This window comes from Scophthalmus maximus, chromosome 1 (assembly GCF_022379125.1).
Source record: "Scophthalmus maximus strain ysfricsl-2021 chromosome 1, ASM2237912v1, whole genome shotgun sequence".
Classification (NCBI taxonomy): Eukaryota; Metazoa; Chordata; class Actinopteri; order Pleuronectiformes; family Scophthalmidae; genus Scophthalmus; species Scophthalmus maximus.
Window position 1 is genome coordinate 13862160 of NC_061515.1, and position 17841 is coordinate 13880000.

The 17841-nt window shown below is 43.3% G+C and overlaps 1 protein-coding gene across 1 annotated transcript in view; it reads left to right on the top strand.

Moving 5' to 3' along the window:
* The first annotated feature begins 1021 nt into the window (after window positions 1-1021).
* The window catches only part of clcn1b (chloride channel, voltage-sensitive 1b), a 26517-nt gene continuing 9697 nt past the window's right edge, over window positions 1022-17841 (top strand). The window contains exons 1-8 of the mRNA XM_035641205.2: window positions 1022-1606; window positions 11211-11439; window positions 12980-13111; window positions 13189-13317; window positions 13489-13622; window positions 13951-14028; window positions 16030-16108; window positions 17629-17754. Of these exons, the coding sequence (XP_035497098.2) occupies window positions 1475-1606; window positions 11211-11439; window positions 12980-13111; window positions 13189-13317; window positions 13489-13622; window positions 13951-14028; window positions 16030-16108; window positions 17629-17754 (1039 nt within the window). The 5' untranslated portion in view covers window positions 1022-1474. The remainder of the gene's footprint in view (window positions 1607-11210; window positions 11440-12979; window positions 13112-13188; window positions 13318-13488; window positions 13623-13950; window positions 14029-16029; window positions 16109-17628; window positions 17755-17841) is intronic.

Genomic DNA, 17841 nt, shown 5'->3' on the forward strand with positions numbered 1-17841 from the left:
CATGCTGCTTGTTTAAGATGAGTTCTGCAGAACGAGCGTGTGAGGCCTTTGCACAAAACGTACAGTGCGGCTGCTCCCTTGCATGCTCCACTTTATTTGATCCTCCTTGTTGCTGTGTTTGTGTGTGTTGTTCCCGGCGTTCAGCCCGTCCTCTCCGTTCTCAGGTATAGTATAACTGGCACCCCGCTATTTCGCTGCGCTCAGGTCTCTTCGTGTTGTGAGGGGGACGTATGTATCTCTCGCGCCGCGCGCTGCCCAGTGATAATGTTCTTAGTGTATCAGATAGAGGCCCAGCCAGCTGTCCACAGTCATTCTCTCCTGACACACACACACACACACACACACACACATACACGTACATACACACACACTCACGCCGGTGGTCAGAGTAACACATATCCCGCTGGCCTCCGGTGTAGCTGTGAGATTAGGCTGCTATGTGCCGGCGGGTGGACCACAAAGCGGGGCGGGGGTTAAGGGGGATCTCTGTGTGTCTGTGTGTCTTTGTGGTTTTCATAATGGCCGCCCTGTCTCATCAACACGAGAGAGGGAACCAGAACTCCCAATGAGTTAGAGATGTTTAGATCAATGTGTCTTGAGTGGGACGTGGTCTCTGTGCAGTGCGGAGGTGGTCCGTCCTGAAGCCTTGTGAGATTTTCAGCTTTTACCGAATGATGTGCAACACATACACACTTAGCTCCCTTCCTGTGTTAGCTCCTCTGGATATCTGAACCTGCTTAAGAGGTTAAGCAATATGGAGATCACTTTACAGTTCTGAGCATTTTGGTGGTGTGTGTTTGACTGTGGGAGGGCACACCCCCCCCCCCCCCCCCCCCCCCCTCGCATAAGGGAGGACTGTCATAGCATGTGAATGTTATGGGGATTGCCTTGCATCATTGGCTGATTAAGTGTGAGCTGTCATTGGGGTGTCGTGTGCACCTTCCTGCTCACGTTGCAGGGGCAGCCCTATGGGGGGGGGGTGCGCCTGTCCACCACACCACCACACCACCCCTGTCCAAACAAGAACAGTCCATCCAAAAACATGCACACACCTAATGGCCGGCTGGCAGGGAGGGTGCTGCTAAGGGCAACAAGTTCTTTATGTGCGTGTGTGTGTGTGTGTTGGTTATTAGGTGTCTGCAGTTCTAATAAAGGAAAGCGCTGCGTCCTTCACTGCCTCATCAGATGGTTTTACTCCGCTTTGTCCGCCTGTCTGATCTCTGTCCGTGTGTTTGTCAGAGCCGCAGTGGAGCTGGACGGCTCGCAGCCTCTGGATCATCTGGAGAAGTGCGCTTTTCGGGGAAGGACTTCTTCTGTTTTTTGGGTTTTTTTTCTCTCTCCGTGTAACAAGGGTGTTCAAGAATGAGTTTATAGGACAGTAAGACTCAAGATGTTTCCACGTTTGTTTGACCTGTCCTGAAGTGTCTATACGGCATGTAAGTGAGGGAGAGTGCGTGTGCGTGCGTGTGTGTGTATGTGTTTGTGGTGTTGCAAACGCCATTGGAAATGCTGGGGTGTCCAGCGAGGTTATTTCTGGATCAGTGACAGCGTGTCAATGGCTGCAGATGCGTCGCAAAGGAAGGCTCTGAGATACCAACAGACCCTGGTAGGTCTCGACCAAATCCTCCGTTACCTGTCTGCCTGTCTGCTTTCCCGTCTGTCTCATTTTATGTACCTTCACCTGCCTCTCCGCCATCTGTCCACCTCCCCACCTGCCACTAAATCTTCTCTAACCATCCTCGCTGTTCCTTTTTAACTTTCCCTACTTCTTTTCACCCCGACCTTTCATCACTCCTCTACCCAAACTACCTTCTGTTCATTCAGTTCATCTGTTGTTGCATCCTCTTTCATCAACAACCCCTGTGCTTTGTGTGTTTCCTGGTTCTCCGCCGCATCACACAAAGTTCCCCTCGTGCCCTACTGTTGAATCAGTGCTCTTTATCTCCGCTATCCTTCCTCCTCCTCGCCGCCGCCGCCTCCCCCGTTCTCTTTTTCTTCTTGAGCAAGATTTCGGCAGCTTCATGTGATGTTTATTTGCACAGCCCTCAAACACATTAACAGTCTCCGCTGGTTTCACACCTCCCACGTTATGAGACGCTGAGCGAAGGCGATAAATGGAAAGTCATCCCTACAGTATACAGGGATTTTATTATTTATTTGGTATTTACTAGCTTGGATTTAATCTTTTGCATTTGACTGTTATTGACTGTGGTTTTTTTTGTTGTTGTTTATTTTTGTGCATTTGAATTTATTTTCTTTTGTGGGGGGGGGCATTCCCCAGATTATACCCTTAAGCACACTGCTTCTATATGACCCTTTCTCTCGCCTTCTATCTGTACGCCTTCTCAGGCTGCAGCCTTGTAAAGTCATTGCTGTTTTCATGTGTGGATATAAATACCTATATACAGGAAACCTGAGCAGACAGGTTAGATGTACTTGTTGAGATGAAGTCATGTCACTATATCCTCTGGTTCATCTGTTCAAATACTCATCCAGGACGATGGCCATTCCTCCCAGGGACATCCTGAGATGTCCTCATATTTTTTTAAATCCTCTCTTTGTCCAATCACACCTTGGACAAGAATGACTCACTCACAGCATCAAACTTTTTTTTCTTCTGCTCTCAGTGGATGTTTTCAAACATTTTGTCTGCATCTAGGTTTGTTTTTTTTAGGTTATTTTCCGCAATGATGATTATGAATTATCAGATGGGACGAATGACAGTTACATGAGCAACTGAGGTGAAAGCAGCTGGTGTGTGTGTTTGCACAATATGTGTTAACCCAGCCTGAGCAACTGTGGAGAGAAAGTGTCAGCTCCTCTTCTCCTTCGAGAAGATGGACCATTTGCCGAAAGCAGCGATTTTTTAATTCAAGGCCCTCCTGAAGCACGTCAGGGCCCACAGGTCAGATATTAATAAGAAATCATCTCAATTAATCACACGATTTACAGGCCCTAATGTCTCGCCGCAAAGTCGCATGTCTCTCAGGTGTGTGTGATAGAGAGAGAGGAAATTAGACCCTTGATGGAATTGAGGAGCTTATGTGTAGAGCTGTTGATAGATCATCCTAATATTATTTATTTATTGATTGGGAGCAGGATCTGGTTGCATATATTAACAGCTGGATTATTTAGTCAGCAGAATTTTCACAGATGCAAAACTGGTGATGGGAGTAGATGTTCGGCGTCTGCTTGTTTCCAGAAAGTGTTGAGGTTAAAACAAGTGTTGAATTTGGTTAAGCAAAATGTTATTAGATGTTTAGATTACATATTACTTCATGATATTTCACTTGTTTCACAGTGAAATATAGTTCTTTAAGTGCTTTTTAACAAGGTCGATACACACAATTGCACAAAGACAGGCAGCAGTATCAACGGAAGTATGAAAGTTTGTATAAGACAAAGACATTCATTAAATGAAAAAAAAAATGTATGTATAAATCTTTTCCTGGAAAGAATTTCAATAAGTACTATTTATAAGAAAAGAGACAAGCTTTATTTAAATGATTATTAAATATGTCCATATATCATGACAAAAAATATCTCTATACCTTCTAAATTGTTTCTTGCCTTTAAACAAGCTTTGCATCATTGCAGGTGACCTGCTGTGCACTGACTAAAATGTTAATACACTAACAATCAATAGTAATTAATAAATCATTAATGAATTAATAATAACATTTCTACTCAAATACACTTTAGTTTACTTTTTTATAAAATGTTCTGTAATTCACACTTAGTCATCAGTTCCACTGAGATGTCAATGCCTTAACTTCTGACGTAGGAGTGTTGTCATTCATCATTATGTTGTCAGGGTTTGAATAACAAAAAAACTGTCTTTCCCTGTTATTATTACCTGAACTCAATACGAGTATGGCGTAATACTCAAAAAAAACAGCCCCCCACAACATCCCCATTAACTATGACATTGATGTAAAACCATATGATTGATTTTTTACACATTTCCAACAATGTTATGACTGGGCTGTTGGATCACACGCCTAATAAAAAGCCATAGTGTATAAATAAATTACCCGATTCGTTTAAGGGAACCTCTTGGAGGAAGTTAACTAGAAATTATGGACTCGTCACTTTAGTTATAACAAGAATTATACAGTATTTAACCAGAGAACTAAGCATCGTGTGACCTGCAAATTGACAATTTAATGCCTGCTAGGTTTGTGAAGTTGTGTTAACTACTTCTAAGTCACACAGCTGTCACTGACCCCTGACCTTAACAAAGAGGAAGCTCGCTCTGAGGACACGTGTCACGCTGACGGACACTTGACGGGAGCAGAGAGACTCTACAGGCCTCCCGTGTTTCCGTGCTTGCTTTTCATGCACCAGGTTGTGTGTCACAATTTGTGCAATGGATGTGGTTAAAAATGAGGCTGTGTGACGAGTCTCAATCTGTGAGAATGTCAACAGCAGTGAAATAGATCTCATAAGTGTCCAGTGTTACAGGCTACTAAAAGGGATAATGTTCACCTGCCAAATGTCTTGCTGACTGGAATGACTGGGATGTAGACGATTAAGCCATTCAATTTCACACGATATCACAGTCACACGATGTGTCTTTTCAATGACAGAATTGCTATAATGTAGTAATTAAACTGATCGCGATTGCGTAAATAGCGACCGGAGGAAAACACTATTTCAAGTTTGCAATAGTGTCAATAACTTGTCATTGTTTTTGTGTAAAGCTTACAGCCATCCATCTGTCTGTGCAACCGGCCTCCTGGGAGAGATGGGCCGAAAGATAGACAAACAGCATGGGAGAGAGGGAGAGAGGTGCGGAGAAGTGTGTCAGTGAACATTGGGTCACACTGCTGCTAAATTTATCCACGAGTAAGGTTTCACCTCAGGGGTGGGGGTTGGACAGACGGGGAGAAGGGGTGGCGATGGGGGGAACGTTTCAGGGGGAAAGAGTGAGGGAGAAACGTGAAAGGCTGCATACGAGAGTTCAGTCATAGGTGAGACGGCCTGGAAAAGCATGTGTCCTTAAATGTCACAGACAGTAAAAGCTGATACCGAATATGTAACAGAGCCTTAATATACGTAGAAAACAAATAAAATACTAAACTGAATATAAATCAGGGAGTAAATCAATTACCAAACGCATCTTAACTTATAATGTGTTTCTGGGAAACAGGATGCAGATCAACAGACGCTGCAATAATTTAGCTGCTCCTGTTTATGGCACTGAGACTCAAATCGGGTTCATCTAAAATGTTTGTGAGCTGCAATGTGTTAGATTGGGTCAAATAATGTACTATCGAATTTTGGAGCAGTAGTGATTTGAGGAATCGACATTGTTACCAATATCCTTGGTTAGATTTTCCCCTTGGTTTCATCTTCCTGAAAGCATCAAGTGCCCCAAAAGATACGTTAAACAAAGAAAATAATCAATATTAAAATATATATGATAATGTGAAGCAATAACATCACATATTATAGTATCTTTACAGTGGCTAGGTAGGCTGTTTTTTTTAAATTGGGGTAAATTGAATCTTTGGTTTTTAATAAGGTGTTTAATATTTTTATTCTGAAAGCTGCCTCCCTCCATCCATTTTCTGCTTTGCTATAGGAAGAAGTGTGTCCCAGTATGCATCAGCTAGAATGCAGGGAAATTCGAATTACAAATACCAGACTATTGCAGGGTATACACAGTGCTGAAATTGAAATGAAAAGTAGTTATTTTCAAGCTGACAGCAGCGCTGCACATCGCTGTCCAACCCCACGATACACTTGCAGTTACGCAAATCACCACAGTCCAACAGGCTTACCGATGCCTGCTGTTTCTCACGGGTAAATGTAAACGGCTTCTGAAAAACCAGCAGCACTTTGGTCCCCAAAGACCCAGAAACCACGTGAGAACTACGGGGTCACGACAGAACATCGGATGTAGTGACTCACTTTTAAGTCCCACTGTGGGAGAATGACTGGATGGAGGTAAAGGATGAAGCCAAATTAATTGGTTTTGAAGGCTGCATTTTTTGCATTTGGCTTTAAGATTATTTGTCTTTTATTAATAGTGTCCAATAAATGTAATGCTTAATATGACACCCACTGGTACCTGTCACTGTTTACAGTAGAAAAGCATGACATCTATTGTGAAATATCATGCGTCAGTAACAGTTTTTTTTCTCCATAACTTCATCTTGAATAACCACATTTGATGAATCCCTGCCAGAAAAGTGTTTGTATAACAAAAAATAAATGTTAGTCAAAAGACATGATGGATACTGTCAGAGCCAAGTCGGGCACTAGTTGATCATGTCATCTGTGCTGAAGCATCGGCATTTAAAGTACAGTGCAGGATGATCCACCCCGTCCGACTCAATGTTAATATGGTTACGGTCTCCGCTCAGTTAGCAGGTATTATTTTCATTCCTTAACGGTGTCCTGCCTGGTATCATTTATGATCCTAGTGCAGGACTCTGCTGGAATCTGCTGGATCAGCTGCCTGACAGAGAGTCTACCCTGCTGAATTAAGAGCTGCTGACAATTTATTGTCAGGCCTCAAGTGTCTGTATTAACCTCTACTGCGTCCCCCCCCCCCCCCCCCCCCCCCCGCGTGTGTGCGTGTGTGTGTGTGTGTGTTTGTGTGTGTGTGTGTGTGTGTGTGTGTGTGTGTGTGTGTGTGTGTGTGTGTGTGTCTTTCTCTCTCTCACTGACCACTGAGGTCTACACTGTATGCAGGTAGCAGGTACACTCTGTGTCTGTGTGTGAGGACAGACAAAGATATCCTGGATAAGAAAATTACAGTATATCACAGTGAGCCGCGACCCGCAGGAGGAATAGCTAACGAGATGAGCGAGCGGATCAACACTTTTGAAACGGTTCTGAACATAGATCAATTTCTGGTAAGGTTAACGAAATTTCTGCGTTGGAATATTTTCTCCCTATAAAGTTGGAGCAGTTTTTGCAAGGACTGATTTATGATTTTAAGGAGAAGCAGGAGGCGCGAGCTATTGCACCGTTACTTGCTTGTGACATTTCAAAATTTCATGTTGTGCCAGAGCTGAATGAAAATGTAAACCAGCTTCAGAGAGGACAACGAAGTGTCCATGGTGGATTTTTTTCCTGGATTACTAACCCTACTAACCCTACACTCATGTGTGAAGTGGAACCGCGGCCTCATGCATAACACATGGAAGTTTACAGTTTGGTTTAATTTTCTCTTGGCTGCGCCGACATGCCTTAATTAGAACATGACAGCTTGAACATTGTTTGTAAGAGCCATGGCAATGTTGTTGTTCTGGTTGATTAGCGTGCGCATATGGACGTGTGTGTGTGTGTGTGTGTGTGTGTGTGTGTGTGTGTGTGTGCGCGTGTGTGTGCGCGTGTGTGTGCGTGCGTGCGTTGTGTGTATGTGTGTGTGCGTGTGTGTGTGTGTGTGTGAGAGTGGGCGGGGAGGGGAGTGGGGGTTATCTCCTGATCTGTCCGTCAGTGAGTGGGTCAGATTTTATCATTAACCTTGTGCGAAGGGACAGGACTATATTGTTGTAAGTCCACACACACATACACACACATACACACACACACACACACACACACAAAGAATCCATTCATATTCAAACACAAACTAACTTAAGCAAGCTTAAGAACCGACACAAACACAAAAATATTTATGAATATGCTGTGCTGACTCCCTCTCATAACGGACGCAGGAATGTGCTATTATTTTTTTTAAATTAACTCTCAATGTCACACTGCCCTTGAACCTCTGCATCTATTAGCCGCTCTCCCTGTGACTGAAGCCCCCACCCCCCTCCCTCCCTCCCTCTCTCTCTCTTTCTTTCTACATGCTTGTTTCTGCTTTTGCTTACACTTGAAATTGTTTGTTGCCTCTTGACTTTCATGTTTTTGTGTGTGTGTGTGTGTGTGTGTGTTTGCGCGTGTGCGTGTGTTACATTGTGTATCACCTTGTTGCATCCTGCTCATAAAGGGACAAATCCACGAATGAATTCAAAGCTCCTGACAGCTCACCGGCAAATTTTCAACACAGGCTTTGTATCTCTAACAAAGCCACGGGAGGAATGGTTTACATTCTTCCATTCTCTGCATCCCGTGAGACCTGCAGTGGGCACAACAGTGAAGACTCAAGTTCCTACAGTGGGGAAAGTCACTAATAATTAGGAATGCAAGTGGCAGAGCTGTACATGTGTGTCATGCGTTTTAGAAAGATAAGAGAAAGAGAGAGAGAGAGAGAAAGGTGCAGAAAAATAAAAAGAGCTACCAGGGGAGGTGATGGGGAATCTTACTGGGAGTACCGTGAGAGGAGGAAGAGGAGAAGGGGATACTGGCTGTCCTTGGTGTGGAAGGTCACTGAACAGGTGGAGCAGCAGAAACACGACAACGTGTATGTTCCAAGCGTGTGAACGTTGGGAAAATGTTGGTCACTTGTGTCGTTTTTTGGGCCCCTGTGTGGCTCGGTTGGACGTAACACAAGGTTACGTGGTGACACGGAGGTAAACACGAGGTTGAAAGATGGAGACAGAACAAAGTCAGCTGACGTGAACGAGTCGCAGCTTTCAATGTTTCTCTCACGCCGTCAAGTCTGAGTCTCCTTTTGAGATCTTTGTCTTTCTAAGTTGCTTTTGCCATTTCACATTTATTTCCTTTTAGATAATTCGGTGGACTTTATAAGCAATAAAGCAGGGTTGCAGTTTTTTTAGCTTTTTTTTAACGAAGCCAATGAATTTTCTGTTCCAGAGGCCAAGGTAAAATTTGAATGTCATTTTTATAGTTTTATTATAATTTAATCATTTTGCTCACAATCGTGTAACCAACATTCAAATGATGAAATACATTGATATAGACAAAAAAGCAAGTTTTAGATAAAAGGGGTTTGAGGGGAAGCTGAATGTAATACAGGAATGTTCTTTAAAACTGGAAAACCTATGCAGATTAATAATTTGGTAAAATATTGGCTCATGGGTTGATTCAAAAAGGATCACAAGCACCGTTACGTTGAAAGATCCACATACAATAACCAATGCAACAGCCACCATAAAACATGTTTGACACTTGCAATAGTCTGGTACTTGTAATAGGAATTTCCCTGCATTCTACCTGATGCACACCGGGATACACATCTTCCTATAACAAACAAGAAAATGGATGGAGGGAGGCAGCTTTCAGATTCTACGCAGTGAAAAATGAAAAACTGTATCAAAAACTGTAGGTGTCATCTACAAAGCCAACAACAGAAAGGCTATTTTTTGTTAGCAAATATTGTCTGTGGAGATCTTTTTGATATTATTTGACTTGGACCTTGGAGATGAAACGTGTGGAACAACAGCAGATACCCCCCCCCCCCCCCCCCCCCTGTGAACAGTGCACAGGTTTCTCTCGTCGATACTGTACCTGGTTCGGAGAGTGTCTGGTACCAGCCTCTGTTTCATGATGTTGATGGATTAGTGCGTTTGGTGTTAATGTGTAGTGCAGAGGTTGTGGTGCAGTGTGGGACAGGAGACAGAGACAGAGACGGAGCTGCTGCCACATCATGCAGGAGACAACTGATGAGAAACAGGTAAAGACACAGGGACCAAAGGCTCCATCTGCTCTGCGGTTGGGGTTTTTTAATGCCGTCATACTGATCAAACACGGCAGGCTTCTTTTCTGTTTTTATCTTCATAGGTTACTTTGTTTTGTTTTTTCAACTGGATGCAATGTGACTGTAGTTCATAGGTATATTAAACCTAATGAGTTTCTGCATGCAAAAATGAACTTGAGTGACATCATCATGATAAGAGATTGACATACAAGACAGAAAGACAACACATTCGATTTTTTTGCATACAATTCTTGCTGTCGTTCATTGAACCAAAGGATACTATTTGGTTCACTCAGGCTGTGACAAGCAGGTTAGCTTTCGGTGAAAAATCCTCTTCGTCTGACGCTGAATGTTTCCTGTGACCTCCGATTGAAAGTCCTCCACATGACTGTCATGTCCTTAGTGGTAAACCCTGTCACTCTGGCAGCACACCAAGCTAAAAAAAAAAAAATAGATGATTCATGGAAAGCGATATTCAAAGAGCTCTTTTTGTATAAATCCAAATAATCCAAGTGGACGAGTGGTCTGCAGTTGTATGGCTTCTCACTGGTCGACTGTTATCGGCCTTTACCAACACTTGTTGCATTAGTGCTCGGAAGCTGTTAGCGGTGCAGCGCTGTTCTGAATTTTGCTGTGGGGTTTGTAGTGTTTAGTTGGGATCATAATAACCTGTGATTTGATTTAGAGGCATCCAAAGTTTCCAAGAGCCTTTAACAGTGTAACTGCTACACCGTCTGTGTGATGTCTCTTTGTAGTGTGGTTGTAGTGGCTCATGGTTGGGAAAATCAATTTCTGTGCACGTAAACTGAAGAAAGTCTCACTGAAGGACAGATTCCACCAACTTGCCCTTGTCATATAGTCAATTTTCAACTTTTGGTTGTTATTACCTTTATTTTTTGACCAATGTATTTACGTGCATTTAGTTGAGCTTTCCAGTGAGTCGGTCAGTTGGGGGCCTCACAGTTGGATGCGCCAGGTCCCCGTCTCTGTGTGAACATGAGACAGAAATGCGTGGCAGCCAGCCCTCTGTGATTTAGCGTCTTGCTTTTCTGTGTGCTTGGATCCATGTGATCACGGGGTTTCAGTTGCACATCGTAGCTGCACCTGGATCTGCAGTATTTTATAGCCGCTACGGTTTTAAAAGAGTGCAGTGCACTGGATCACGCGGTGTCGTGTTTTCTGACAGCGTGTGCATGTGGCTGTGGGGTTGTAGGTGTAAAGCGCACACGTAGTCGGAAGGGGAAGATACGGAATGTCCGCTCTTCCGGTATCTCATCCTCTGGCTCCTGGCCAGCCCCTGCCTTCTCTGAGGGGAGGGTATTTTCCAATCTCTATGCCAGTTTTGTCTGTTTCTGTCTGGTTGGAGTGTATCCCTTACACACATGTCCCACCCCCCCACTCCCCCGCCCGCCCCCCCCCCCCCCCCCCCCCCCCCCAATCTCTCTCTCATTATCTCAAGACTCGGGATCTAGTTTTATCCTTCACCCTAGTCTCAGTTGTCAGAGGTATTTTTTCCTTCTGTCCCCTTTCCCTTCCCTCCGTCCTTTCCTCTCTCCTCTCCACTGTGCTGAGAGGTCCAGCGGACGTATGATGTCTTTGCGTGCTATTTGTTTCCTGGTTCATTGTCAGTATTCCCCATCGTTTACAGCTGTACGGTGAGTACAGGGAGCAGCTGGGGAACTTTGCCAGACGGGAGGCTGCCCGTTTGCTGACGGAGAGACAATGGAGGAGACAGACAGGGGACAACACCTCAGCCTCGGGCCGCAGAGGCCACGGCCGGCGGGATCATCATCATCATCAGCACCCTGTGGCCCTCGAGTCACATCTCAGCCACACCTCATCTACCAAGAAGCCTCGTCCGTACTCCAAATGCCAAGGTGACCGGCAGGGATGTGGAGTTACCACAATAACCCCAAACACATTCAGACGCCGAACAAACACAAGACTGAGAAGGTGTAAATTGCGGTTACGGTTTCCATGGTCATGCTTTAGTTGCCGCGATCGATGTGGTAACCAGGTGACAGAGGGTGAAGTAAACCTGAGTGAAATACTTTTACTTTAATCAAACACAATTTTGAGCTACTGGCACTTCACACTGGACTATTTTTTTTGCAGAGGCAACATTTACGTGATGGCTTCAGTTACTAGTTACTCCGATTTTACATGCAACATGATGAGCTCATAAAAAGGATGCACTGCTGCAGTTTAATAAGGGTGCCACACAGAACATGAAGGGGTTAGATTGCAATTGGGGTTTTAGTTAGGATTTTAGACACTCTGAAGTCATTAGTACCTAAAAAAAAATGTATCTCAAATTTCTCATTTAGATATCTTGTATTGAGTGGCTATAACTATAACTGTTTAATTATATTTTAAATCGTAAACGCACTAATCATTGTCCCAAACCCATCTCTAACCTGCATGGATACAATTCTTTTTGGTATAATACTGTATGCTTGATATTTATTTCTTCATTTTAAAGTAATCACATTTGAATTTGCTGAAGTGGGGTGGAGCATATAAAATGCCCTGCAAGTTATGGTCATTTCTAGAACTGACTAAAAATCCCTAAATTTCCAGACGTATAAACAGAGGACATTTACTCAGTCAGTGGTGCAACGTTACTAACTACATTTAGTCAAGTACTGAGTGAAAATTTGATGTACTTTTACTTTTAGTCTATTTTTTATTTCATCCTAGTTCATACTTATACTTCACCGTATCGCAGGATAAAATAATCTACTATATTCCACTACATTTATTGAACAACCATGGTGACGTTTTAGAATAAGACATATTATGATGCTTCTTATTTTTTTATTTTATTTAACCAGTGTATTATATGGTTCAAATTACCTCCGGTCCAACCAACCTCAAACATGAAATACTTCTTACACATTCATGCATCAGTAATAATAGTCTGGAAATATAATGTATAATCACATGCCACTCATGCAGGGCCATTTTCTATAATGAGTGCTTTTGCTTTGGACACTTAATAACGCCTACTGGGATGACTAATTATACGAGTAAATCAACTGCGTATTTTAACAATTTTAGAAATATTACTTTCACTTCAGTAAATGAGACACTTTTACTCTCGGTGAATTAACCTGTGATTGTTGTATTATCTCTTTCTATATTCATATTGTTGATGTGTTTACAAAAAACTCTATCCAGACAATGCACATACAGTACATCCGTTTGTTGATGTGAGAACACCACACACCATTCACATCATTTTGTACTGACTTTATAGGTACTTCTGGGATGAGCTACAGCCTCGTCACTACACCCATAATCACACCGACTGATTCCCTCTCAGGCATTGCTACAATGATAATAATTAATAAATAATTAAATCAGGTGATAAATGGCTTGGAGGTGAATCATTAATTTTTTAATTCTCTGTCCCAGATTGTTTGGCTCGTGTGCGGCGGTACATAGTGACCAAGATGGGGGAGGATTGGATTTTCCTGGTTCTCCTGGGACTGACTATGGCTCTGGTCAGCTGGAGTATGGACTATGCCAGCGCCAAGAGCCTGCAAGGTAGCGCAGGGCAAGGTCATAAGGGTTGGTCTCGTCAACACCTCTTTTTTTTCATTTCTGACATTTTTGTCTTCCAGCCTATAAGTGGATGCACGGGGAGCTGAAGGGCAACGTGGCACTCCAATACCTTGCGTGGGTTACGTATCCCATGATCCTTATCATGTTCGCCTCGCTCTTCTGTCACCTGGTTTCCCCACAGGCCATCGGTAAGCTCTCCATCACCTGTCAGGCTCTCATATCTTCGCCCACAGCCTTTTTTTTTTTATTATTGTCCATTTTCCTGTTGTAGGATCGTAGCATTTTGACCTTTTAACCTCACCGACTTTACACTCACACGACTAGCCTCGCTCTCTATCCATCCTCTTTTTTCTGAACAGGTTCTGGTATTCCAGAGCTGAAAACCATCCTTCGAGGTGTAGTCCTGAAAGAATATCTTACCCTGAAAGCCTTCGTAGCAAAGGTCATCGGCCTGACTGCTGGCCTGGGCAGTGGAATGCCAGTGGGAAAAGAGGTAAACCTTTTTTATCTTTCGACTATATGTCTTTCCCTGTTTCTATTGCCGCCCATTGATCCAGCATCACCATCCTCATCATGTCCTTCCACTATTCATTTCTTTCCTCATCACTCATCGCCTCTTCTTTCTCCAAGCTTGGAAGATGATAAATGATCTTGTGTCGGGTTTTTCCTCTCTGCCCCCTCTCACGGGACTGAGGCAAATTAATTAAGCTCTCAGCAAAGGAGTACATTCCCTCTATTTGAGTAGCAGGGCAACTGTAACATCCCACATTTATACCATAATTTATCTGTTCTAATACAACACGTGTCTCCGTCACCTGCAGGGTCCATTTGTCCACATCGCCAGCATCTGCGCCGCCGTGCTGAGTCGATTCATGTCCATCTTCTCTGGAGTCTATGAGGTAAGCCAAGGCCCTGACCAAAACGGACCACGTTCACCACAGTTAGGGCACCAATGAATGTGGAATGCTGTTTTTCCATCGTAACTTGCCTTGCCTTGGGGTTCCCACAGAAAACCTCTGACTTTTCTCCTCAATGTCCTGATAGCTGTTGGTCATTGCCAACAGCTGTGCCCACAGGTTGAATTGTATCCACTTTGTTGATCCCTTGACTTTTCGAGTATCTCTGACATCAGGTCGGTGTCTGTAGACAGTAGACCCTTGTTTAGAAAATGATTTGATGTCCTTGAAAATGTCATTCCTCGTCTTTCAGTTCTATCAACACTTGTTACTCGACAAGGTCTTAACTTCGCACGAGGCCCCTGCCGGGTTTGAGTTTGCCAAATGGGCCAATTTGGAGTCGTTGATATTCATCTAAAGGTCCTTGAATTGGACATTGAAGAGAATGAGAAAGTGGGAACCCTGTGCCTGTTGTCCTCTCCTATATGTCCCCCTCCTGCCCTCCCCTCCCAGTTCCTGTGGTGTCTTTGTTTTGGCTCTCCCCCTCACACCTCGTCTGTGTTTGTGTCTCACTGTATTAATAGTGTGATGGTTATGTCTGGCATGTGTATTAACAGTGACCTCCCATATCCATGTCTCCCCCCCTTTCCCTGCTCTCTCTATCTCCACCTACCTTTGACTTTCTCATTCATCCCCGCTCGTCTGTGTCCCCACGCTCCTCCCTCTCCCCCCCGGCCCCTCCCTGTCCCTTTCCACCCATGACCCTTAACCTCAGAATGGCACCAATTACCAGGACCTGTTGGTGTGTGCGTGTGCCGTGGGAGTGGCCACCTGTTTCGCTGCCCCAGTGGGAGGCAAGTCCCGCCCCCACACCCCTAACAAGCTCTGGAGCAGGTCTCTGGTCAGCTTTGCCCTCCTGAAATAACCTCAGCAACACGAATGTGGAGATTAAATCTGACCTCAGACCAGTGTCCTGCATTACAAGTGATGTATCGTACTGAATGAATGTGTAAACATGCAGCAGTCTGACCTAACAGTAACACCTGAGCCTTGGATTACAGGGCTCTGTCTACTGTAAAGAACTAATTCGACATTTTGGGACATTGCACTTTCTTGCTGAGAGTGAGGTGAGAATATTGATACCACTCTTCAGACTAAATATGACGCTGGAGCCAGAAGGTGTTTGGATTAGTTTAGTGTAAAGACTGGAAACAGCTCTGTGAGAGGAAACATCTTTTTCTTACCGACACCTCTGAAGTTCACTTATGAAACTAATGGGTGTCTGGAGATGCGGCCCTGAGTTTCTGAGTCAGGCTAGTTGTTTCCCTCTGCTTCCATCATTTAAGCTAAACTAGTTCACGCCCAGCTACAGGCTGGCTCCTTATTTCGGGTACAGACCTGAGAGTCGTATTGATGTTCTCTTACTTTTGTGTGAATTAGAGGAGAAAATTTCAGCATGGATAAACATGTTTCCCAAAATGTCAATATTGTATATATATTAAATTACACTCTCCGATTAAATTCAGATTTTTAAAAGTTATATGGATCATTATAATTCAAGGTCATGAATGTCTGCTACCTTCATTTTTCCTTTTGCTGTCTATAAGGAAAATGTGACCACTGATTGCTCACTGCCTCCTCTGTCAGATTACTATCATCGCCTTGTGCATCCTCTCCTTTCTATTCTCTAAGTGTGATTTTTTTCCCCCCTTCTTCCTATCTTTTTTTTATTATTATTGCCACACTCCAGGGAGCATTATTTATTCACTTTTTTCCATTTTGCTTCCCTTCTGTCAATCCCCTCCCCTGTGGTTCCACGTCCTGTCTTCCCCACCTTGATCTTTTATTCTCTCAAACTCTCCTGTCTTTCTGTCTACGCTCCTTCATCACCTTCATTTTCCCCTTCATCATCTCACAACTTCCCTCCCTCATTCTCTCTCTGTCTCACCCCTTCACTTCCCCCCCCATGTTTTTCCTCTCCCTCTCTGTTTTCTGTGTCAGTAGAACCCTTATGGTTACACAGACATACTGACTGTTGGCTGTGCCGTGGGGGTGGGATGCTGTTTCGGCACTCCACTAGGAGGTACTGTACATCTGCACACTGCCACTTACAAGCAAAGCTACTGCACCAAACATCTCCCTGTACTGGATCAGTCCTGCACTGAGGATGTAATATGAAAAGTTTCCCTGTAGACCTGGATGTTAACCACAAAACCTTCTGAGTACAATCTCAAATACTGTGTCCCAAATATTAGATATCGCAAATTATCACGCCCAAAAATTTGGCTTTGAATTCTTAGCAAGATCTATAACTTTTCCTTTTTCCTAATAAAATTGATCATTTTGGTCATTTTATATCTTGTACTTCTAATTTGTTTGTTTTTTTGTTTTTTCTTTGATTATTGCTTATTTAGTCAGGAAAAAAAGAAAAGTAATAAGGTTCGCATGGGGTGATAAGGCAATATTGAACACTGATGCAAAAAGAAGTTTTCATTCATTTGATTACATTTAAAAAATATTGTCAAAATAAAATGCCTTTTCCTTATGGGGATTTCAAAATAGCTAAATATTTAAATGGCACAGACATATTCCTCGGTTAGATGCTTGTTTTATGTGCACACATAATTACAGTGGAGCTCACCAGTCATTTGGAGATCTTCATCCATTGTATTGCTGGCTCCTAAATGTATGGTTTGTTAGCCTCTCACATTCTCCATGTACAAAGAAAACTATAATGACTATAATGACATAATGGTAGTGCTCATAATGGCTGTTTTTGTTTCCTGGGTGATTGCACACTTTGAGGCTGATGCCAATATTCTTCAACTAGTTGATAAACACTAGAGTCATTTTTTAAGTAATATTGTCAGTTCTCTGGTTCGCTTTGGATTGTTCTCAGACAAAAAATGTCATGTGAATAAGTCACTACTTATTAAAAAAAAACTACGAAACAATCAATACTTTTGGTAATAATTGTGTAGATAATTGTTAGTTGCAATATCAATCAAAAGTACCCAAACACATCCCTTAATACACTGAGTGTGCATAAATTAAAAACATTAAAAAACCAAAGGGAGAACTAATGACATATTGATTTTCATTCTTGTCTACTACTCAGCTGTTTTGTCTTGTTCAGAATAATGTTTCCAAGCTCTGATGTTTATTTTATTTCTTCAAATGTTGATTCTACCCATGTGTGTGTGTGTGTGTGTGTGTGTGTGTGTGTGTGTGTGTGTGTGTGTGTGTGTGTGTGTGTGTGTGTGTGTGTGTGTGTGTCTGTGTGTGTGTGTGTGTGTGCGTGTGTTGCAGAGACTACATGCATATGTGTGTGTGGTTGTGTGTTTATCCCCTCCTTGTGGTTCCCCTGTTGTGTATAATTACACTCTTAGCTTCTAGTGTTTTTGGTCTCATTCTGCTTGTTTAACTCATTTCTGTTCCCCCCTCTCTCTCCCTCCCTTTTCTATTTCTGTCTCTCTCCCTCTCCCTCACCCTCCTCGCACTATCCATCCTCATTTCTCCTCTCTAATCCCTCCTCTCCCTCTGTCCTTCCTCCTCTCTCTCTCTCTCTCTCTCTCTTTCTCCCTCCACCACCACCACCACCAGGGGTGTTGTTCAGTATTGAGGTCACGTCTACCTACTTTGCGGTGAGGAATTACTGGCGGGGATATTTTGCTGCCACATTCAGCGCCTTCATATTCAGGGTGCTCTCTGTTTGGAACAAGGATGCTGGTGAGAAGAGGGGCAGACACACATTCAACACAAACACACACATACACACACACACACACACACACACACACAAACCATGAAATTCTG